This window comes from Piliocolobus tephrosceles, chromosome 19 (genome assembly GCF_002776525.5).
Source record: "Piliocolobus tephrosceles isolate RC106 chromosome 19, ASM277652v3, whole genome shotgun sequence".
NCBI lineage: Eukaryota > Metazoa > Chordata > Mammalia > Primates > Cercopithecidae > Piliocolobus > Piliocolobus tephrosceles.
The window spans coordinates 49,625,122-49,648,932 of record NC_045452.1 but is presented as its reverse complement, the minus strand read 5'-3'; the positions used below and the strand labels follow the sequence as shown (position 1 = coordinate 49,648,932).

The window sequence follows — 23,811 nt, the reverse complement described above, 5'->3', positions numbered from 1 at the left end:
AAATTCAATTTTCTTCCTCTTTTTTTTGAGACGGAGTCTCACTCTGTCACCCAGGCTGGAGTGCTGTGGCCGGATATCAGCTCACTGCAAGCTCCGCCTCCCGGGTTCACGCCATTCTCCTGCCTCAGCCTCCCAGGTAGCTGGGACTACAGGCACCGCCACCTCGCCCGGCTAGTATTTTGTAGTTTTTAGCAGAGACGGGGGTTCACCGCGTTAGCCAGGATGGTCTTGAACTCCTGACCTCGTGATCCACCCGTCTCGGCCTCCCAAAGTGCTGGGATTACAGGCTTGAGCCACCGCGCCCGGCCTGGTCTTTTACTTTTAATGTGGCTACTAAAAACTCTAATATATATGCGACTCACATTATGTTTTTATTGGACAATGCAGCAGTGCTTCTCTAGAGCAAATCTTGGATTTGTGCATGAGAGCCTATTACTTAAATGTTCAACACAGCATTGTGTGAATGTGTGGATAAAAGAAAGAGGCAGCCAAAATATCCATGCAGAGGGGATTGGACAAGTATGCTGATGTGTATTCAATGTACAAGTTATTCCCTCTACTTGGATCTTTCATCCTCTTAATATTTGCATGCTTTCTCCCTATTTTCTTTCAGGGATTTATTCAAGTCCCATGTTATCTGTGAGAAGTTTTATAATATAGCAATGCCCATTTCTCTCTTAAGGGCATTGTATGGTATGCCCTTCCCTCTTCTGAGCTTTTTATTTAAATGATCCTTGTCTGATTTCCCTGACTAGAGTATAAATTTCTTGAGAGTGAGGACTTTTCTTTGCTCATGATTGCATTCTTGGGGTCTAAAAGAGTGTCTGCCACATACTAGGTATTCAGTAAATACTTTTGGAATGGATTAATTATAGAATACTAGATTTTGGTGAAAAATGAATGAACTGGATAAGTAATAAGTATGTACCAACTTAGATATAATTCAAAACTTGAGATAATTGGAAAAGCAAATTGTCAAAGAAATAGATACAGACACAAATACACACACACACATAGTCTCACAAAACATATATATCTTCACCTCCTTCCATAAACATGTATATGTGTAAAATGATATTCATCTAAGTAAATTAAACATGTGTGCAACTGTGCACATATACATGCACACATATATCACAGACTGTTACAGAGAGCAAATTCTTTAATCAATGTGAGGTAGAACCAGGACATTAGTAGTTGAATGGGAAAACAAGGATAATTGACGAGTCCCTGATGCTATCTCATAAATATCAATGTTATTTAGAATCATGTAAACTAAGAAGAGTTTGGCAGAATCCTTCATTCGAGGCCAACACTCCCTTACAACATTTCTTGTTGGAGATTGTTCACCTAGCCACTGATTGAATATTTCAGAAATAGATGTCTTAGTGCTTTAGTTATTGCTATGGTTCAAAGGCTTTTGTCTCCTTGAAAATTCATGTAGAAACTTAATCTCCAATGCCACAGTATTAAGAGGTGGGGCCTTTAGGAAAGGATTAAGTCATGAAGCTGGAGCCCTAATGAATGGGGGTTAGGAACCTTACAAAGGGCTGGAGGGAATTAGCTAGGCCCTTTTTGCCATTTTGCTTTTCCACCACATGGAAACACAGCGAGAAAGCCCTCGCCAGAGACTGGATGCTGGTACCTTTATCTGGGACTTCTCAGTCTCCAGAACTGTAAGAAATAAATTTCTGGCCGGGCACAATGGCTTACGCCTGTAATCCCAACACTTTGGGAGGTTGAGGCGGGCAGATCATGAAGTCAAGAGATTGAGATCATCCTGGCCAGCATGGTGAAACCCTGTCTCTACGAAAAATGCAAAAAGTAGCCAGGCATGGTGACACACGACTGTAGTCCCAGCTACTCAGAGGCTGAGGCAGGAGAATCGCTTGAACCTGGGAGGCAGAGGTTGCAGTGAACCGAGATCGCACCACTGCACTCTCGGCTGGCAATAGAGCGAGACTCCGTCTCAAAAATAAATAAATAAATTAATTAATTTCTGTTTTTTGTAAATTATCCAGTCTCAGGTGCTGTGCTATTATAATACAAACAAACTAAGATGTTTATGCATAAGACAAATACATATGATTGGTAAAAAAATGTAAAAATGTAAACTGTGAACCTTTAGAAACTAATCTATTTTATCCATCCAGAGTTGTACAGGGAATTGAGGGAAGGACCTGAAAACCCACTCTTCCTTAGGTCCAGATATCCTAAATGTGAGGGGCTACTGGGATAGATGGCTTTCTTTTACACAGTGAAGACTAGCTAGGGATGCTGAAGAAGGAGGAGTCAGAAGCAGGTAACTTTCAAGAGGTGCAAAATGAGAAATAGAGGTTTTTCTAAAGAGTAGAAATGTGACTGAGGTTGCTGCCAGATCCAAAGTCATCTAATTAAACTAAGAAACAGCTTGTCCTGGCAATGAAGATCAAATGGCATGCAATAATGGGAAGTGTTACTCAGCGAAGACACAGTAGGATAAAAATATGTCAGAGCTTACGTTTCTCCAGGGACTTTTTTTTATTTTCAATACTGTAAATTTTTACCCAGATCCCATACAAAACCAGCCAACCAACCAACCAACCAACTAAACAAAACCCCCACTCCATAGTGACCTACTAAGTAAAAATAAAAACAAATATTAAGCACATATAGGTGCCTAATGAATAATTTTATCTTTTACTCTTTGATTTTTAAAAGCTGAATTCAAATATTAGGATTATATAGTCAAATGTATAATCTCCACTTCATCAAAATAGAACCAGTAAATTACATTTTTTGTAGCAAAGCAGTGGCAGAAAACTGCCCATATTTCATATATCTCTCAGTGACATCCCATAAGCGTTGACATTTAGAAATAATTTTTCATTCTTATGGAGTAAATTTATTTTGGAGCAGATAATTAGAAACTATTTATATAGTTTAAAATTGAGTATTAGTTTAGCAAAATTTATTAAGAATTTGCTAGAATTTAACTTTCTGGCTTCAGTTCAATAAGCATCTTTTAAATGCCTGCCATGTACAGGCACAGTGCTCTGAGGACACAAAGATAAATTGACTTTCTGTCCCACGGAAAGATCTTACAGTGCCCGAGTGAAGCATGTTAAGTGCTAACATAAAGATATGCCAGAGCTATGGAGTTGAAAGGAGGACGCACCCTCCAGCAAAGGTTCAGGAAAGGCTTGCTAGAGACAAGAAATTCTGAATAAGAGTTGGTCTAGTGAAAAATGGGAGGTAGGGCTTTGCAGGAAGGCTGAAAGTTATATGACAGAAAGGGTGTTATTAGGCAGGTTTAGTCAGGAAAATAAAAAGCCGCTGTCTCCACTCTGTATGGAACTGGATGTGGACACAGGGAGCTATGAGCAAGTTTGTGTTCGTAAAGGGTAGAATACCTGCTGTGCATTTATGTATAACGCTTTGTTTATATGTGGACAGTAGTTACAAAAGGGCTGAGATTAAAGATACAGAGCCTAGTTAGAGGCTATTTCAATAGTCCAGGTGAAAAATGATGAGGGCAGTGGGCAAAGAGGTTGAGAAAAAATATCTCAGTCAGTTGACAGGACTTAGTTAATCAGATGAGTGTACTGAGGGGATGAGGTCTTAGGTAACCTGTAGAGCTATGATTTGAGTGGCAGGCTCCATATTACTGTAATGTTTCCACTCAGGTACTAGTAAAATGGATATCAGGATACCAGAGTGGGAGACAGACACCCCTCAGTGTTCCCAATACATAAGTATAAAGGAAATGTTCTCCAGAGATGGTTCTAGATCTTGTGGGTCCAACTACGAAATCAAGCATATATAAAAGAGGTCATGAGAGTGGTACAGGTGATTGCTGAAGAGATTTCTCTGGGGACAGCTATTGTCTCTCTGTGTGTCCACACTGCCTAGTCATGTCTTTGGGATGCCACTTTCTAACACCACTCCTGGTTAATAGAGCTTCCGGGAGTCACCCAAGAGAAGTCTGGAATAGGTTCACTGCAGCTGAAGACGCAGAAGACCAATGGCTGATCTAAACGTGAGAAAGGCAAAGTGGACTACAGACTGTGATGTGACTCCCAAGTGACAAAAGAGTGCTGACCAGAGTTGACCAATTGCTTTTCTGGCTGACAGGGAGAAGTTGCTTGCATTGGGATTAGAGACAACCCCAGAATTTCCAAGGAAGGAATAAACGAGTGTTTCCTGTGTGCCAGATTTAAATCCAGCAGACTTTGTGGGAATGTCCTGGGTTTAGATAGCCAGTGGAACTGTCTAAAGGGATCAGGAGGCTTCAGCGGAGAGAGCATGAGGTGTACTGCTGGGTGTCAAGAAGCTGAGGAAACAGTGCAAGCTTCCACTGAAACGGGAATCCATCACCCAGTGAGTCAAATAAACTTCAGAAGAGATGGTCAAACAGGAACTCATAGAGTCAAAAGGAAATGCTTCAAGAAAAAGAATTAGCTTCAGAAATCTCCCAGGCCTACCAGGGACACCATCTTATACTGTCTGCTAAGCCCAGAAAGCACAGAGCAGCCCAGCCCAGCGAGATCTGTCCTATTTATTTTTGAGCCTAGTAGAAGGCACAACAGCCAAGGGAGTTGGGAGGAAGTAAGCAGGGAAAGGAGAAAGAGGAGAAAGTATTCATCCCCCCTCCATCGTGCCACCAGTCTTCTAGAAGGATCAAGCTCAGAGAGGGGAGGTATTTGATGTTAAATCAACTTGGATTTTTGATTAATATCTTAGACTAGATATTCTAATCATGAAGTTGAGGCTGTGCTTCACCCTAAGGAAGCTCTAGGACTGTCATTACCTTAAGTCAACAAAAAAAAAGTCATGAGATTTGCCCAGATTATTCTACTGAATAATTTTAAGTAGGAGAGAAGATTAAAAATAGAATTGACTTTGCTGTTTCACTAGTTGTGTTTGTTTGATATATCAGTTGCATTGTCATTAACTGACAGTGGAGCTGTTTTAACAATAATAGATTTAACAGTCAAAAAATAATATATCCTGATGGAGAATTTGTTGATATGGAGGTGGCAGCAGAACCACCAAGTGGAAATTTCCAGCAGGGAGGTGACTGGATGAATTTAAATTTAAGAGAAAAGTTAGGGTTGTACTCAAAGAAACACTTGCATGTTTCTCTTGAACAAATCCCTTTCCCTTTCAGCTCTTTATGAATGGTGATCACTTCTAAACCAAGATGTCTGCAATTCCTTCCTCATTAATCTTTTTTAGTTTACCTGTTTCAATCATACCTATACATAGCTACCAAGATAAACGATCTGAAACTTCATTTTGTCTCTGCCTCAAAAACAGTGGCTTTCTATCAATTATCAATCAAATTTGAACTTTAGCAGACAATTTCCAATTGTCTTTCCACATTTACTTAAACATATTTTTCACTGCTTCCACATAGGATCACTCCATCTGGGCCCAACAGGATTCCTTATGCTTCCTTTACACATTTGCCACTCACTATACTGCAATGCCTTTTCAACCAAATTCTACTCTAAAACTCAATTCAGGCAACTTGAATATGGGTTTTAGGGAAGCCAGGGTGTCTTTAAGTCCCCTGAGATTATAGACAAATGTGTTTGCATTTTGGGGGACAATGGATCTACGTTTAAGTCGGTTTTACTAGAAGCATGTGACCCAGAAAATAATTAAGAACAGCTGACGTAACCTAAGATCTGTGATTCCTGGTTCTGTACTCTGCTCTTCCCAGCACCCCTGATTAGAAACCTTCTTTCCAGATGCTTCCGTGCTTGCTGCTACCACAGCTGCTCCACTGATTGCCCTATATCCAGCTGGAACCTAATCTGGACACAGCGTAATTCTTGGCTTCCTCAGCTCCTACATTCAGCTACCGTTTCCCAGACTGACCTGAGAAGCAATTTGCTATGGTATCCTGGTAGCTCCTGCTGTAGTTCAAATGCTTGTTTACCCCCAAAATTCATATGCTGAACTTCTAACCCTCAAGACAATGGTAATAGGAGGTGGGGCCTTTGAGAGGTGAATGGATGGCATTAGTGCCCTTATAAAAGAGGCCCTTGAGAGATTCCTTGCCCCTTTCACCATGTGAGGACAAAGTGAAAGACAGCTGTCTATGAACTGGGAAGCCAGCCTTCACCAGACAACGGATTCTGCTAGCACCTTGATAGTGAACTTCCCAGTCTGCAGAACTATGACCAGTAAGTTTCTGCTGTTATTTGACACCTGGTTTATGGTATTTTGTCACAGCAGCCCAAATGAACTAAGACACTCAGCCTGGTTAATTTTTGCCTGATGTCTTTTCACCTTTCTTGAACAATCATGTGTGTTCAATGTGTTCATCTATGATTGAAAGTCCTCGTTCCCTGGCTTTGTTGAAGTTGGCCTACTGCATGCTGCATGCCTGTCTCCATGGAACTTCAGGTTTTCCACCACTAGATACTGTCTTCCATTTTGCAAACAACTGCTGCTTTATCCTAGATTCCAATAATAATAATGATGACACGAATAACAGTAATAGCAAACACGCAGTGCTTATATGTTTGGCAATATACTTAATGTTTCCTAGGTGTTGCCTCATTTCCCCTGACCACTACCTTACATGGTAGACACTTTTTTTTAATAGAGGAAAGAGGTTTAGTTGACTCACAGTTCTGCATGGCTGGGGAGGCCTCAGGAAACTTAGAATCATGGCGGAAGGGGAAGTAGGTATGTCTTACAGGGCAGCAGGAGAGAGAGGAGAAAGCAAAAGGGGAAGAGCCCCTTATAAAACCGTCAGATCTCTTGAGAACTCAGCCACTTTCACAAGAACAGCTTGGGGGAAGCCGCCCCATGATCCAATCACTGCCCTCCTTCAACACTTGGGGATTTACGGGTCCACGGCTCCACACGTGAGGATTACAATTCGAGATGAGATTTGAGTGGGGACCCAAAGCCAAACCATATCAGTTGTACAAAGAGGTGGAAAAATAACAATTACCTCTAAAGTGCAGTACAGAAACAAAAGGCTACTTTGTGATATTAGAATATTAAAAACACATAAATTTGTCAAAGGTTTATGTAACTCATTTATGAGAAAACAAGCAGGTAAAACTAGTTTAAAGGAGGATACGGTGAACTTAATTATACATGTACATTCTTTTCTGTAAATTCATTTCAAGAAAAGGTGTTAATCTAACTGCAATCTTATTCCAATATACTTCCTTTTCTTGAAAATGGAAAAATGTTTTTCATTTTTTAACAGAACCTTTCATTTGATGGTAGCTATCCTTCATTAAGCAACCACTACATGACAAATATTTTGCTAGGCTGTACATGCAAAATATGTAATCCCTGCAAACATGTGATGTGGGCATTTTATTCCCCATGTTGTAGGAGGAAGGAGTGAGAAACAAGCTAAATGACTTGACTAAGTTCACACTGATGGCAAAGTGTGATGAAATCTCAGAATCTATGTTCCCAGTGCCAGAGTTAAATAGGTTGGTCTTTCCCTAAAACCCTGCCTCACTCTCCTATCAAAACCTACGACCCTGGTGGACAGATCTAGTCCAGCCCCTGACTCTGTCTTATTGAATTGTTTCTGGATATGATTTTTATGAACAGAGTGTATCCTAAAGCACTGCACATGCTTATAGATTGTAAGTGTGTGTTCTTCGGTTCCTTTGCTCATTCATTCATTCATTCATTCATCAATCATTCACTTGTTTGGCATGTATTTATTGGGTGCTCATTCTATGCCCAGCATTGTGCAAGAGCTAGGGAATTGAGACTGAAAACACATAGCTTGGAGACAGACATGGAAACAAACACAATAGCATGCCCACAGTTGTAATGAAGGTACAGAGCCTACATCTGTGAGTCAGGGCCCTGCAGATATGAGCTAGTGCTTGAGTCAAGACATAAAGCATGACCTAGAAGAGCATGGCATTGCAATCACAGGCAAAATAATTTGGTAGGAGCATATGGCATATTCAAGGGAGCCACAGTAGGTTCAGCAGATGCTGCAGATGGGGCAGGAGATGAGAGAGCTGGCAGAGGGATCAGGAACGAGATCATCAGACACCTGTATATCCTGCTGAAGAGTGTGTGTTTTATCCTGAGGTATAAGAAAAAGCTTTAATGAAACATGTCAATCCTCTGCCATGTAGAATTTACATTACTAGGTGGCAGAAACCACCTCTTCTACTTTTTAAGGATGTTATCCCTTAAGATGCCAAGTAATATTACTTATGTAGTGGAGTTTCAGTAATGCTTGTTGAGTGGGAATGTATGATCTCCTAGTATGCATTTATTTAGCAAATGCTCAGAGAGCTAACACAATAACATACTCTATCATGTTTCAAATGTTCTTTAACTCTTCCCCTTTATCTAGTCAGTCTCAAACACTGAAAGGTAGTGAGCTGGAAAGATGTGTCTGAAAAGCTCACTGATTCCCAACAGTGTGTGGAGTTATCAGAAATTACCGCACATGCAACAACCTCTGCTCAGGAAGTTTACCTCCTGTGATGAATTTGATCTTCACCCCATAAATTCAATCTGCTGGCTTGCTTCTTTTCATTTTTTTTTTTTTTTTTTCTGGCTCTAGTTTTGGAACTTCTTTACAAAGTGAGAATTACAAAAAAAAAAAAAAAAAAAAAAAAAAAAAAGAAGCAGGGGAAATTTGGGAACCAAGTTCCTTATTTCATGTTTCCTAATGAAACCTGATACTTGCAAAATTTTGTTTAGTTATGCACTCATCTGAAGAAACACATGCATTTTCTTTTTTGCATGTTTTAGTTTAGGTTGTCTCAGAATTCCCTCAGTGCCAGTCCTCCGACAGGCGGAGGCATTGCTTCTGGTTACTCCCATTCCATCTTCTCTGCAGGTACCTACACCCTGCCAAAGGTAGCGTATGACATCCTGACTCAGGAGACAAAAGAGGATGAGTGCAATGTTGACAATGGTTTCTGATTCATTCCCCCGTCCCTTCCTGTTACCCCTAACTGTGGAGATTAAAAATGAGGGATTTGCTTCTTTGGAGTGAATGAATATAAAATACCTTCTTATTTTCAGTGTGGTCCCTCATCTTGGAGCTCATTATTTCTTTAAACATGCCTAAATGTGACTTGGTAATTTCACCTTCTTATGCAACTTAAGTACAAGTGATAAGGTGCCTTGGGGGCTCTTGAGTGTTTGATCCCAAGCTTTCATGTCACTTCTGCCTCTCCTTGAACTTCTAGGAGATAAAAGAAAACCAGCTGTTTTCTTGTTAAAGATCAAGGTAATCAGGATGGCGATTCAGGACACAACCATGATCGCTGCAGGGAAAAGGAGGTCGTGTGATGTTTTCCTATGAGGCATAGTGTGTCAGAGTTATGTAGCTGTCAGAAAAGGTATTTTGTTTCATGCCTATTTGTGATTTCTTTGTCGTTGTTGCCAGTTTAAAATTCCTGGCATCATCTTCAGTAAACTGAATGAGGCTGTTCTTAGTGGTGCCTTCCAATGGCAAGAGAATAGTTAGGATTTCAGATGCTTACTAGGTTTCTGAACTGTTCTTCACAAGCATTTGCCTTATTCTTTTTCCTTATAGTCATGCTGTGAGGTAGATGATACTGTTCCCATTTTACAGATAAGAAAACTGAGAGACAAGAAGTGTAAGTAACTTGCTGATATGGTTTGGCTGTGTCCCCACCCAAATCTCATCTTGAATTGTAGCTCCCACAGTTCCCTTGTGTTTTGGGAGGGACCCAGTGGGAGGTAATTGAATCATGGGGGCGAGTCTTCCCATGCTGTTCTCGTGACAGTTAATAAGTCTCGTGAAATCTGATGGCTTTATAAATGGGGTTTTCCCCGCACAAGTTTTCCTTTGCCTGCCACCACATAGACATGCCTTTCACTTTCCGCCATGATTGTGAGGCCTCCTCAGTCATGTGGAACTGTGAGTCCATTAAACCTCTTTTTCTTTATAAATTACCCAGTCTCAGGTATGTCTTTATCAGCAGCATGAAAACGGACCAATAGACTTGCCCAGTTTATATTGCTCATCAGTGTTAGTGCAGCTAAGATTTAAACCCAAGCAGTCACTGCCAGGACTAGGGTAAGGTAAGACAAGTGCTCAGGGTACAAAATTTAAGGGATAATTCCCTCTTAATCTTGTGCAAATATAGAATTCTCACCCGAGAATGAATGTTTACTTAAATTGCACCCTCATCCTGGGCTTGCAAACAACCTAGATTTGGAGCCTAGGTACTTAATCCTTATGTATCCCGCCTGCTTGGTCCTCACCCTCATGGATCAGTCAGCCTTTAGTTATGTTGAACAGCCTGAGAGAGGGTGTGCAGGCATGGAAGAGACCAGCAGAGACAGGAGTCCAAAGCAGGTGTCTTTCCTTGCTTTTAGCGGGGCATTTTCACGTGCCCTCCCTCTTCCTTCCACTATGTTTTCATCCTTCTCCAGTACAGAAAGGAAAAAAAATACTCTTCACTTGAGAAGTACATGTCTGTATCCCATAGAGAAATATTAGAATAGCATATTGGAGCATTGTGCATACTCAGGCCTAGCTACTCCAAAGAGCCTTATTTCTTTTTTCTTTTCTTTTCTTTCTTTCTTTTTTTTTTTTTTTTGAGACAAGTCTTGCTCTGTCTCCCAGGCTGGAGTGCAGTGGCGAGATCTCAGCTCACTGCAACCTCCACCTCCCTGGTTCACGATATTCTCCTGCCTCAGCCTCCCGAGTAGCTGGGACCACAGGTGCCCGCCACCACACCCGGCTCATTTTTGTGTGTGTGTGTGTGTGTGTGTGTTTAGTAGAGACGGGGCTTCACCGTGTCAGCCAGGATGGTCTCAATCTCCTGACCTCATGATCTGCCCACCTCGACCTCCCAAAGTGCTGGGATTACAGGCGTGAGCCACCGCGCCCAGTCAAAGAGCCTTATTTCTTATCATCAAGTCCAGACACACCCTGAGGTGTGTGGTGGAGTGGCCAGTCATGCAGGGTACATATCAATAAGGAGTCCCAGGGCTTAGAAAAGGACCTTGTGAAGAGGAGTCAAACTGCCTCAGCGAAAAGAAAAGGTGGAGGACAGTCCAGGATCCCAGGACATCAGTGAAGATACCTATCCCTGCAAATATCCTGTACTCTCGAAAATCTTTTAATGTGCTGGGTAGGTTTTGAATGGGAATATACTTTTCCGGTTAGCTGACAAATGACAAAACAGTCACCGTATAGTTAAGATAAAGAGGTCCTTCCACTCAGTCCTGTACAACCTGAGCTTTAGGAGGCCACTGGGATTGTGGACTGATAATACTGGAACTCTCTCTGGTACCCTTCAGTAGTGGATCAACCCTCCCCTTGACTCAGTGGACCATGGAAGAAACACCCATATGCTCTTATGGACATATGTGGAGAGCCAGCAGGAGCTACGGCCATGGCTGGCATGAAGGAGAGGAAGCAATGGGTATCTTGCAGCGTCACTGAACTTGGCAGCATCACAATGGGAAATTCCTGATAGTCCTTCTGGACAAACTTTTAACACTGAAATCTGGGCAGACTGGTTGATGATGGCTTCTTCTCTCTTATGGGCATCCTGCCAACAGAACCATGTGGGGAGGACCATACCAAATGGGCAAGCCCAACAGTGCTCAGCTGAAGGGCCCCTGGGCTGTGAGGGAGCATCACTTGCCTCTTTGATCAGGTTCATAAATCTGGGTCCAAGGCGCCATGGCTTATGTCGATGGCACTGTAGGGAGCTGACAGTCAGCTGGGATGCCCGGTGCGAGGCAATGGCCACCATGTACACAGCATCATACATCAGAGCTGCTTCAGTCTGTGGAGGAAAACACACACCACATCTTCAATTCCACCTTTGCTTACCTTCCTTTACCTGCATAATCACTCTCTCTGCTTCCACAGCTCTTATCTATCTGATCTCAAAGGCCATTTATTGTTCAGCTAGGTAGTTTTCCCTCTCCAACAGCTATTTGTCTCAAAAAATAATTCCTCACACTTCGGAGTAAATTGAAGTCATAACTCTGCTTTGTTTCAAGTTCTTTAAAAAAAACAAAGTAAAGCACCCCAGATCAGCCACAAAAGACTTGATTCAAGGAACAAATATTTTGCAAAGTGTCCTCTATGTTAAGCACGGTGTTAAGATCAACTACTTGAGCTAGAAGCTACTAAAGCTCAAAGTTGCAATATCAGATTTTTTTCTCAGTATTTGTCGATAACTATTTATCTATCTACTTACTGGTTTATATTTGGTAGAAAGAAACTGCTGCAATCACTAACAGGTGATTTCCAGATAAGGATACTGGTGTCGGTCACTTTCATTTACCAGAGTTAAGAAGGTCATAGTCATGGAATGAAACTCAACAGCAAGTTTTGGGAGACCCTCTGAAGAGCAGACACGTGCAGCTGGCTCAGAACATGCCTCCTCTTGCCAGCATGTGCTTTCTTGAGACAGATTGAAACCAGTCAGTCATTCCTTTTAGGGGACTGGGCATCTCGTTCTTCCCTTCCTCATGAAATTCCTCTCACATGCAAAATTTTACATAATACTTACAGCATTTTATAAAATATACTTCCCAGTGGTTTCCTTTAGGGATAAAATCTTATAATACCCTTGCATTTCACTTGCGGGTTTCATTGCAACTTCAAATACATTAGCTCATTTGAAATTCTCAACAAGTCTTCAAAATAAGCAGAAGAGATAAAGCTATTTATTATGTGAGAAAACTCACTTCGAGGTAGGATATTTGTGGAGGGGCACACACAACACACACACAATCATAGAAATCCCAGAGATGTCATTACTTCTGCTTATTATTTCTGGAGAGTAATAGGGATTATATACATAGCTAATCATTTTCAGAGTTAAACCTAGAATCTAGGTCATGGAATGAAAATTATCATATGGTTTTCCAAAATTGGTTGATTCATTCAACATATACTATGTGATTGCTCATGTCTTGGTGGAGGTGGAAAGCGGGGACAGGGTTACTGTATCTCACAATTTTATCAGTCTTTGAGGTCACGGAATGCCACTACTTTGAATCCTTATTATTCTGTACAATCTTTGTCATTGTATTTTCCATCTATTCATGGTCAGGGGTCTTTATGTCCATTTCTTAATAAGAATATTGGTTTTCTGAAGGCAGAAACTGCTCAAGTTTAAGTTAGCTTTGGTGGCTAACATGGTTCCTGACATGGAAAGTTGTTTACACATGTTCACTGAAGAAATTAATATTACTTAATCCCTTAACATGAAATTTATTTTTGTGAGAACTGTATAATTGCAAGGCTTTAAGATGTAATTTTAAGAAAAAACATTTCATTCATACTTATGTAATTGACATACAGACATTAGATTGGTGGTGGCAGTAATTTCTAAAGCTTAAAAATGTTTTGATCATTTCAGTCCAAGACTTACACAATCCACTTTGTAGATGAGAAAACTAAGGCTCATGGAAATTGACCAGTATAAGGCTACTCTGTAATCAGTTTCATGGCCAGGGTTTGAGCCTGCACATGCGTGATTCTAGCACCTACGATATTTACCACTTTGCTGTACTAATTCTGTTTAATTGGAGGAGAGTAAGCTACTGGCAGATTGAGACTTTTTGAAATGCAATCAATAACAATAGCTGAAATTTATCGAGCACTTATGTCACGTGCTGTTCTAAATCCCTTGCAAACATTAAATTTTCACTATAACCTTTATTCTTTTATAGATAAAGAAATAAAGATATTAAATGGGACCTCCAAACTCATGGGGGGACAGGCAGTATTCAAACCCATGAAGTTGGTGCTAGAGTATATGCCCTTAACCATAAAGCTGTGCTGCCTCTAAACCAAGTTATTGGTCTGATGATTTAATAGTCACAATAATAGTTCAATAAAGGTTAATATTCACTGATAATTTACTATGTGCCAGGCACTATAAGCATTTTACATAAGTCATCTTTTTTAATTACTGAAATTAAACTTTTGAAATAGGTATGCAGATGGGGTAATTGAGGCTTGTAGAGGTAGAATAACTTGCCTAAAATTTTGTAGCCATTAAGGGAAGGAGTGAGAATTCTAATTTGGGATGCAAACTCAGATTTCAGCTCACGACCATAGCCACATGCTATGGTGACTTGGACTTTTTTTTATCAATAGGATATACTTTTTTGAAAATTTGTAGCTGTATTCATTAATTCACTGAATGACCAATTTGATAGAGAAGTATAAGGACTGGAATTCTAATAATCTGATTTTTCCATAAACTTAGTTTAGAAAAGATGGATATTCTTTCTCAAGGCGGGCTCCATATTGGGAAGGGCAATAAAATGATTCAAAATTATAGGTCTAATCTGTGCCTTTCAACCCAAAGAAGAAAACTATTTATTCTAACAAATATGCTACTCCTTGAAATACAATGTTTTCTTAGATGGAGAAAATGTTTACATTAACTATATTATAGCACTAATGTACTACCACTGATTTTTCTCCCTCTTTCAGTTTTGTGCTTGAGGCCTGCTTACTGAATGACTGTCATCATTTTAGGTAATAGGTAACGTAATAGAAACTGGTTTATGTTTCAAATTTTCCTCTTCCAAATGTGTTTATGTTCACATTTTATATATATCTAAAGCCTGGATGAAATCACATTGCTCAGTGACCCTAAGAAAATCTTTTTACCACAATCTGAACCATGAAATAAGCACATTGAAATCATACTTCTCCCTAGTACACAATGTTTTGGTTATTACAATTTGCAGGAAAGGATTAACTCACTGGGCTTAGGGTACTCAGACCTTGCACATTCCAAAGAGAGGACCGGCCCCTTGACTGGCTCTTGAGAGATAACCTTCAGCTCCTTGGAATACCCCAATAAGAGCGTCATTGTATTCTTGAGGTCCTGGGTAATGTCAGATAGTTTATTTTAAAAATATGATTTATAATGAATGCCTGTTTTTGCTGGCCTAGGGCTCTGGGCCATGCTGTATCAATTTCATCTCCAGAAAGGCTGAATACTAAGTAACTAAGGCCAGCTATATGGGAGCTCCATGCCTTTGTGACCGATCATCCCAATAAAAAACCTGGACCCCAAGGCTTGGGTGAGTTTCCATGGCTGGCAATACTTTCTACTTGTTGTCACAGATCATTGCTGAGGATTCAGTGCTGTTCATGCAACTCTGTTGGGAGAGGATACTTGGAAGTTCGTGCTTTTTCTGTGTGGACTCTGTCACTTTTTCCTTCGCTGATTTTACCCTGTCTTCTTTTGCTATAAATCTATCATTGTGAGTACAACAGCTTTTCTGAGTTCTGTGAGTCCTGCTAGCAAATCATCAAATCTGAAGATGGTCTTGAGGACTCCCAACATAAGCCAGTAAGATGCCACCTCATCTTAGAGATGAGGACTAACAATACTACGTGGCCTTAGAAAGTCCTCATACTTAGCTGTCTGCGTGGCACATAATTGTTGTTGGAAAAAGCAGGAGGAGATTGGGGTGCTGAAGAGAGACCTAATATTCAGAGATCAAATGGGCTGATCATACAAGGTCACACAGGTCCCAGATAAGGGTCCATCTTGGGCTATATGTGCAAGCTAAAGAATGTGTTTCTTGGAAACATGCAGATTCTGCCATGATATTTCAGAATATCTCTTGTTTTTTTTTTGTTTTTTTTTTTTTGAGATGGAGTCTTGATCTTACTGCCCAGGCTGGGGTGCAACGGCACAATCTTGGCTCACTACAACCTCTGCCTCCCTGGTTCAAGCGATTCTCCTGCCTCAGCCTCCCAAGTAGCTGGGATTACAGGCACCCATCACCACACCCAGCTAATTTTTGTATTTTTAGTAGAGACAAGGTTTCGCCATGTTGGCCAGGCTGGTCTTGAACTCCTGACCTCGTGATCCAGCCTGCTTGGCCTCCCAAAGTGTTGGGATTACAGACGTGAGCCACCGTTCCCAGCTTCTTGTTCTTTTATTGACTACAAATAGGCAAAACATCAGGTATCAAGTAAATTCATTCTGTGTACTAGAGGCTTCACATATGTGATCTAATTTAATCTGTAGGGTGACACTGTAAGGCGTTATTGTACAGATTTACAGATGAGCAGAGAACTGAGAGACGTTAAATAACTTGCTCTGGTCACTTAGTTAGGAGACATAACCAGGACTTAACCCTAGGCTTTCATTATCTGGGAAGATTTTGCTTTTTGTACTGAATCCAGCTACCTATTTTCTTTCATTGCTGGAGTAGCAGTGGATGTACAAGGTGGGAACTCTAGGACATCTTCCCTATGGGTCATGATTAAGGGAAATGTTTACAGGCAAGAGAGCAGGATAAGGCTACTGACTTAACTTTATGTTGTGAGTGGATGTGAAGAACTGGCAAGGCAGATGTCAGATCAATGTTTGGTTGTTCCCCTGACTCCTGTGCAGTGTTGACTTACACACAATTTTGGTCCACTGAGAAGAATCCATTTGAGAATGAACCATTCTGTATTATCCCAGTCTATCCAAAAGCTGAAAGGTTGAATCAGCCCAATTGCTAAGAAAAAATTTAAAGGTTATAAAAGAGAACAGAGTAGATTTTATAAAATTCACTCCAAACTTCTGTTAATTTTGTCAATTAACACTTCAGTTGATAAAACACTCTTTCTTTTTTTTCTCAAGATATTTTTTAATAATGAGTGTTACAGTTTTTGAACTTGGTTGACTCAGTAACAATTTTCTTAACTTAATTTTAACCTAATTTTTAAACTAATTTTTTTCTTTAATTAATTCTATTGTTCTTAAATCTGGTGTCAAGATGTTTTGGATATGGGCATGACTGACATCTCTATTTTCAGATTTGAGTGTTTTGATAAAATCATATTATTTGACGACTTTTTAGTGTATGAAATTCTAAGAAATGCTTAACAGTTAAAATATTAGAGAGAAAAATAGATAATTGAATGGGAAATCAAAATACGTGCATTTTTCCTATGCTTTTTTCTAATTTCTGTATTCATCCATATATGTATGCACCACACACAAAAATATGACTATAAACAGTTACAGGGAAATTCACCTTGAAGAATAGTGGAATGAAGCATATGATTTCAGAGAATGCAATTCTATTATAGTAATGGCATTATTTAAACATTAAGGGTGGCCAGTCTGTGACTAATTTAAAAAAAAAAACACGATTATTTTAAAGTAATCTCTATTTTACTAATCATGCACATTTACATATATCTTATTTATAGGAACTCTGTACTTTTATGGAACTATTTCAGGGCTGCCTAAATATTTTTCATTTAACATCTTCAGTTTTAGTAGAAGCTTAATTCTTATTTATTTAGCGCATTAATTTCTTTATTAAATACACATTTATTGAAGATGTACTTTGCGCTGGGCCTTTTCTAGTGCTGGGGAGAAAGCAGAGCACAAAAGCACAAAGCCTCTTTTTCATAAAAGATGCCTTTATGAAGTGTCTCTTCTTGTAGGGGAAGGTACTAAACAAATAAATCAAAATATAACAAGTCAGGTCATAAGGGCTATGAAGAAAACAAAAACAGGTAAGAGGAAAGAGAGAAAAGCCAGGGAGGGGGCTACTGTATGCTTCTAGGCACGGGGGCAACAAGTGCTTGACATGCAAGAATGAATGAAGGGCAGGGTCTGCTATTTGGACCCAATGAAATTGAAACCAAAGGACTTTTTATCTTTAAGGTAGAGAAGAAAGAGTTTAAATAGAGACAACTTGACAGCAAAGATTTGTTAGCATTGGGCCTGGACTTGGGGTCGTAAGTTTGCTCTCTTGGCTTAGCTATTGGTCAAATGGCTGTCCTTTCATGCCCTTCAATGTCCTTCACCTCCCATGACACAGTTTCCACATTCCCAAAGTAGCCACATCCAGCAGAAACAGAAAGAAAAGAGTCAAGTGCAAAGCAGACTCTTTGGATAAAAAAAGTAAGTATTATCCTTCACATAATTTCAAAGTTATTATCTGCATGACTGTTGGATACAGCTCCTACTGGTGCTTGCATCCTATCACTTTTTAAAAAATTAGTATCGACACTACCTGATATATTGAATAGTTACTCTACCCACTTTTATAGCACCTCAGTGAGCTCTGGTAAATCCCCACTTTCCTTTTTATAGTTTATTATAATAATAAGTGTAAGAACACAGCCTAGAAACCCCTCTCTTAGTTGGGATGACAGTAAAAATCTTCAGGCAGACCAGGGCCTCTTCCATCCATTGGGACTCAACCTTGTCACACTTCCTGCCCATGGGATCACTGTTAGCCCAGGACACCGGCCGCAGCTCTGGGGTGGCAGCATCACCTCATGCTTGGCCTGATTCCACATGAATTGCATAGGTCTGTCTCCTTCATTCAACAATCTTCCTCATCTCAGTCAATATGAACGAACTGTTTTGTCAGCTCATATAATTGAACCCACAGACTTTTTTTCTTTGTAAATTAAGCCATACTTGTGATGAATATTTAATGCTTGGCCTAAGTTCACAATCTGTGTTAACATAGATTCAAACTGTAACTCTTTTAGTGGTGTATCCCCAACACAGATAAAAATGATTTGAGAGCTCATCCTGTGATGGAAACTTCATTGGAAGAGTGGGCAGAGGATTTTCAACCATATTTGCACTCACTGAAATTACAAACCCAAGAGGAATAAGAGAAAAACCGATCTATTAGCATGCTTCTCCCTCTGTCTCTGGTGTTCCCTCTCCCTTTCAGAAGTCTAGTATCGCCCTGGATATTCTCTACTTGCTCCTATTCAGAGAAATGTTTCAAATCATCCCAGGGCTCATTTGTACCAAGATGCTTTCCATCATTATCTCTCAGTTCACGTTGAATATTTCAAAAGTTATTTCAGGTTTGAAAAACAGTTAGGGAGCCTGAACATGGAATCATCCAGAGCCACTTCATTAATTCATTTATTTCTTCATTTTCATTTGTTCTTCATAAGGAAAAGGGGGAAAAAAATCCAAGTTCTCTGTGAGATGATGGGTAAATTGCATCTTAGAAGCGAGAGTGCGTCTCCCGATGATAGGAATGGATAATAAAATCCTATGCCAATTTAAAATGCTATTACCTGCCTGCATTCCACAATATCTTCCCCCTTAGATGGCTCCCACATAGGAAGCATTTTTTAAAAAATTATTTCCTGCTATTTTCTTCAGCACCCAGGGAGCTTCATTAGAGAAATAAAGTGAAGGTAGGTACATCTGACAAGAGACAAATGATGTTAGGGAAAAGCTCTCTGATGAGGCAGTTCGCAATTTATCTGTTCAGCAGAGTATCTCTGCCTTGTCAGGAGGCAGATCTGGCATCTGCTTCAAGAGCGACATATGGCTGGTGTTAAACACTGTCAGTTCTGCAGAGGTGAGCCTATACACATCCAGGACAGGAAGAGCTGAATACACCAACTGTTTGTAGATCTGGCATTTTTCCACATTGGCTCTGCTTACTGAAATGTGGCAGAAGTGAGGAACACAAACCGGTTCTGCAAAACTCACAGGTATGTTGTTCCTCCTCTTCCCCAACCAGCCACCTTCCCCAAGGCCACATTCCTACAATAAAATGCTCTTCAACTTGTCCTTGCACTGGTTTGGCTGATAATGGTGGCTACTCTTGTCAAGTTTTTTATCTGGGGCAAGTACATCCAGAAAGCTAAAAATAGCAGTTTTTGCTAGTAGCCAGTCACAGCCTTTCAAATTACCTAAAAAGCAAACTCTTTCTTCTCTCCTGCAAGTCAAGGCACCCACTGTAACACTTTTCTTGAACATTTTAAAGACACGTGTGATCTTAACCCCGAAGGAATTCAAATATTCTCGCGAGTGATTTTATTTGCAAATGACTTACTGTCATCATGCCATCCAAAAGGCCAGTCTCGGGCCTGGGTGGGGCCTGCAGTCTCTCCATGGACCACTTCTCAATGATGGATGACACGTGAGGGTTGTCAATGTTAAGCAGCCGAAACCCGGTCATGTTTACGCCGCTGTACCTATAGAGCTCCAGATCCAAAGCAAATAAGTCCTGCATAGTATCAAAAAGGATAAAGTGGAAAAGAATTAGCATTTCCATGTTTTTATGCAAAAGAAAATTAATGCTTGTAGCAGCAACTAATACAGTGATACATCTTATCTGTGGTTTTGTGGTTCATGGTTTCAGTTACCTGCGGTCAACCACATTTGGAACATGTTAAGTGGAAAACTTCAGAAATAGGCAATTCGTAATTTTAAAATTGCACACCATTCTGAGTAGCTTGAGGAAATCTTGAGTTGTCCCATGCTGTCCTGCCTGGGACATGAATTATTCCTTTGTCCAGAGTCTCCATACTACAGATGCCACCTGCTCATCAGTCCCTTCATAGCTGTCTCAGTTACGAGGTCAGCTATTGTGGTATGGAAGTACTTTGGTAAGTCACCCTTACACTATATAAGGTCCCAGTCTGCAAGAGTATTGTGCCTAATTTATAAATTAAGCTTTATCCTAAGTATGCATATATAAGAAAAACATAATCTATATGGGGTTTGGCACCATACTAGATTTCAGGCATCTATTGGAGGTCTTATTGGAGGTCTTAGAACATGTACCCATTGGATAAAGGGGAGCTGCTATAGATTAAAACAAAAGGGCAGCCATACCACACTATTTCAATAAAAGAACATCTTTCCCATTGTTTTCCATTCACATGCTGCCCTAAAACTTCTAGGGCAGTCATCAGTTTTCATTTTCATCTGTTTCATTTTTGCCGTACCGTTAGAGTTTGGATAAGTCAAGAGGAGGAATTTGGCTGTTGATAATTAGTACATCCTTGGTCACAGGCTGTGACATTCTAAAAAGCTAAGAATTCTGTTCCCAGTTTATAGCCTTTGGGGTATTGGAAAAAGTACTTATTCCCATTTGGTTCCATGCTTTTATTTTACAGATGAAAAAACTGAGGTTCTGAGTGGTGATGTGACCAGGACAAGAATAAACCACTGGCAGTACCCACTCTTCTCCATCAAATCTTGCACCACAGGCTGTTCCAGGTCTTGCCACAAAGGTGAAATTTGAAAACTGCATATGCATTTGGCAGGAAAATCACTCCTGGCAGAAAAAAATCACCTCCTGGCTTGTTGAAAAGAACTCATCTCTCACACAATGAGGGCATGAAGAATGTTCACTGAACATAGGCTCAGAATAGGAACCAAAGGATTCTCTTCAGAGGATGTGTTAGAGCACAAGGCTGCATGGATGCAAGAACATCTTAATAAGGGAACCCATTCCCTTTCAGATAATGTTTCAGGAAAAAAAAGTTGAACTCATCCTAGTGTTTTCTATTACAGTTTTTCTATTACAGACGAGGCTGGGTGCAAACCAGAAGTTTCTAAATTGATTCACATTTAAGACAGGCTTATGTAATAATTTCAACTTTTTTCTTATATGAAAAGACTAGATTAAAAAATATATCATTATCATTTCAGAAGAAACGCAACTTTCAAAATAACATTTAACAGGAAAAATACTTCCATAAAAGTTTCTTAACAATGTAACCGGTTTCTGAAAGTGCAGTGCAAGACAGGACATTATTCATGATGATTACAGGTACTGAAGAGCAGCAGATTCAGAACCACTTTGCGATTTGCATTTGCGGAAGATGCATACAAATTTATTCTTTTGATGAACTCTCTCTTTCCCAAGATATATTTGGGTGAGGCAGTAGAACTATAAAAGCACAGCTCTGTGCTCCTAGATCAACATCAGAAAGGTGTACAATACTGCCTTTTAAAGCATTATATATTTTTTTTCTTAACACTAAGTAACTTTTTTTTCTTTAACTTTCATTAATACTCGTGGGCAAGAATGGTAAGAACATAAAAGCCAACCAGGACAGAATGCAGATAAAATCAGAGGAAAAGGATGAAAGAAGCAAAGTTAAAGAAGAAGACCCAGGAAAAAATGAGTCCATTAGTACACTCAGTGGATAGAAAGACAGTTAACTCCAGTCTCAGGAGGTAAGACGGAAACTTCGAGAATACACATGAACCCCCTCAGAGAATCAATATTACATAGATTTAACATGCTAAAATAAAGCACGTTAAACATGTGCAAAATTAGGTTGTCCTACAATTTAGGGTTTCCATGCAACAAAGAATATCAGAAGTCCAAAATCCAATTTGCTATATCCCCTTGTGCATGCAGAATGAGTATTAGGGGTGAAGAGGAATAAAAGCGCACTCTTATTCATCCTCTATGGTCTCCTAGCCTTGTTAGATTCCATTGTTGATATTCCTTCTCAAATTTCTCCCACACCAGCTCTTCCAGGGTGTGTCCACCTGGATGGGGTGGAAAGTTCCGAGGCAGATGGCCATGTCACCTTGAGTAACCCTCAGGTGTTCTTGGTGATGGGAAGAACCATACTTGTGAGCAGAGTAAGACACTTTGCAGTTCCCAAGTTTTCCCTCAGCTGTTCTCAAAGATGACATGATCAAGAAGCAGGAAGAGGCAGATGGGAAGACGATGCAAACCTTAGTTCAGGAATTTCTACCCTGTACCCACTTCCACCCTATGCTCAGTAGCAGTAATGATTTTGACAACTATCCCAAAGCATTCATTTCGTGGTGTCCTCTGCACTCTCAAAGATAGTTGAGTTAGAAATAGAATTTACTACTTCGGATCCTTATTCTAAATTCTTTGAATTCCCCTACTCACTAGCTTGGCAGTTGAATTTGCTAAAATGGTACTGTTACTGAGTGCCCCAGAATCCAGGTCGAATTTAGCTGATGCACTCTTACAGATTAGAAAACGAGCTCAATTCTCTTTTTCTTCTCATGTAAGAAAGTGGAGTGTGTGGGTGTGTAGGTGGGGAGGTGGGGGCTGTCACTGATTTCTGAAATTGACTGAATGAAAATTATCGCATCGTTTTGATGTGTTAAATACCCTAAATCATTCTCCATGATCAGATAGTCTCTCAAAATTTAAGATGTCCTATGGTTTCTTTTGGATTTCTAAGGCTTAGGACCATGATTTTTCTTAATGGTGCATAGTGTTCAATATGCAGAGCATCTCCAAAACTCCCCTTTTTGAAGGTTTTTCAAATATCTGACAGGTAACCTCTGGCTAATCCAGCTATCTACTGGACACAGGCAGGAAAGCCACATCAAATCAATGAATGCCAGACACACTTGGATGCACCTTCTAATGTATATAAAAATTGTAGATGATGCTTTTTTATGAATAGTTTTTACTTTAATAGTTTCTATTTAATGGAATTTTCATTTTAATCCCTTTCTGAATGCATATGCATTGATACAAGTTAAAAAAAGAAAGAAAGAAAGAAGCCTGCTGCTCAGCATTGCTGGATTTAGAGGATTCTTAGGAAAGTAAGGCAAGTCTCCATGACAATATCCTGCCTTTGACACTGGTGAGGCTGACTCTGAAATAACTGTGTGAAGACCTACCATGTGGAATACATTTCTCCCAGATGCACTTACCAAGGTTGTGAAAAAGTAGTGATAGTACTCGGTCATCATGCCCATGAATAGAATCTGCAAAAGAGAAATAAGGGGAAATAATCAGGAACAGAATTACAATAAGAATTGGATAATTTCTAGGATGACTACAAATGCTTGGGAACATAGAACAGGAAGGGACTTTAGAAATCCACAAACTCAGCAGATAGAAACCTGTGGCCAATGAGTGGCTGGTGTGGAGCGGGCCAACTGACCTCCAGCCAACACTATTTCCATTACACGCTGCTTGACCCACATTGAAGTAATGGGTCTGATGGTCACATTTAAAAATATTTTGGGCCAGGTGCAGTGGCGCAAGCCTCTAATCCCAGCACTTTGGGAGACCGAGGCAGGTGGATCACTTGAGGTC

General features: G+C 40.1%; 1 protein-coding gene across 7 annotated transcripts in view; it reads right to left on the bottom strand.

Moving 5' to 3' along the window:
• Window positions 1-23,811, bottom strand: part of GRIK1 (glutamate ionotropic receptor kainate type subunit 1) — a 416,917-nt gene that overhangs the window by 90,565 nt on the left and 302,541 nt on the right. For all 7 annotated transcript variants that reach the window (XM_023190268.3, XM_023190264.3, XM_023190267.3 and 4 more), the window contains 3 exons: window positions 23,424-23,477; window positions 19,807-19,980; window positions 11,631-11,774 (listed from right to left, as the gene is read on the bottom strand). In XM_023190268.3, coding sequence (XP_023046036.1) covers window positions 11,631-11,774; window positions 19,807-19,980; window positions 23,424-23,477 — 372 coding nt within the window. The remainder of the gene's footprint in view (window positions 1-11,630; window positions 11,775-19,806; window positions 19,981-23,423; window positions 23,478-23,811) is intronic.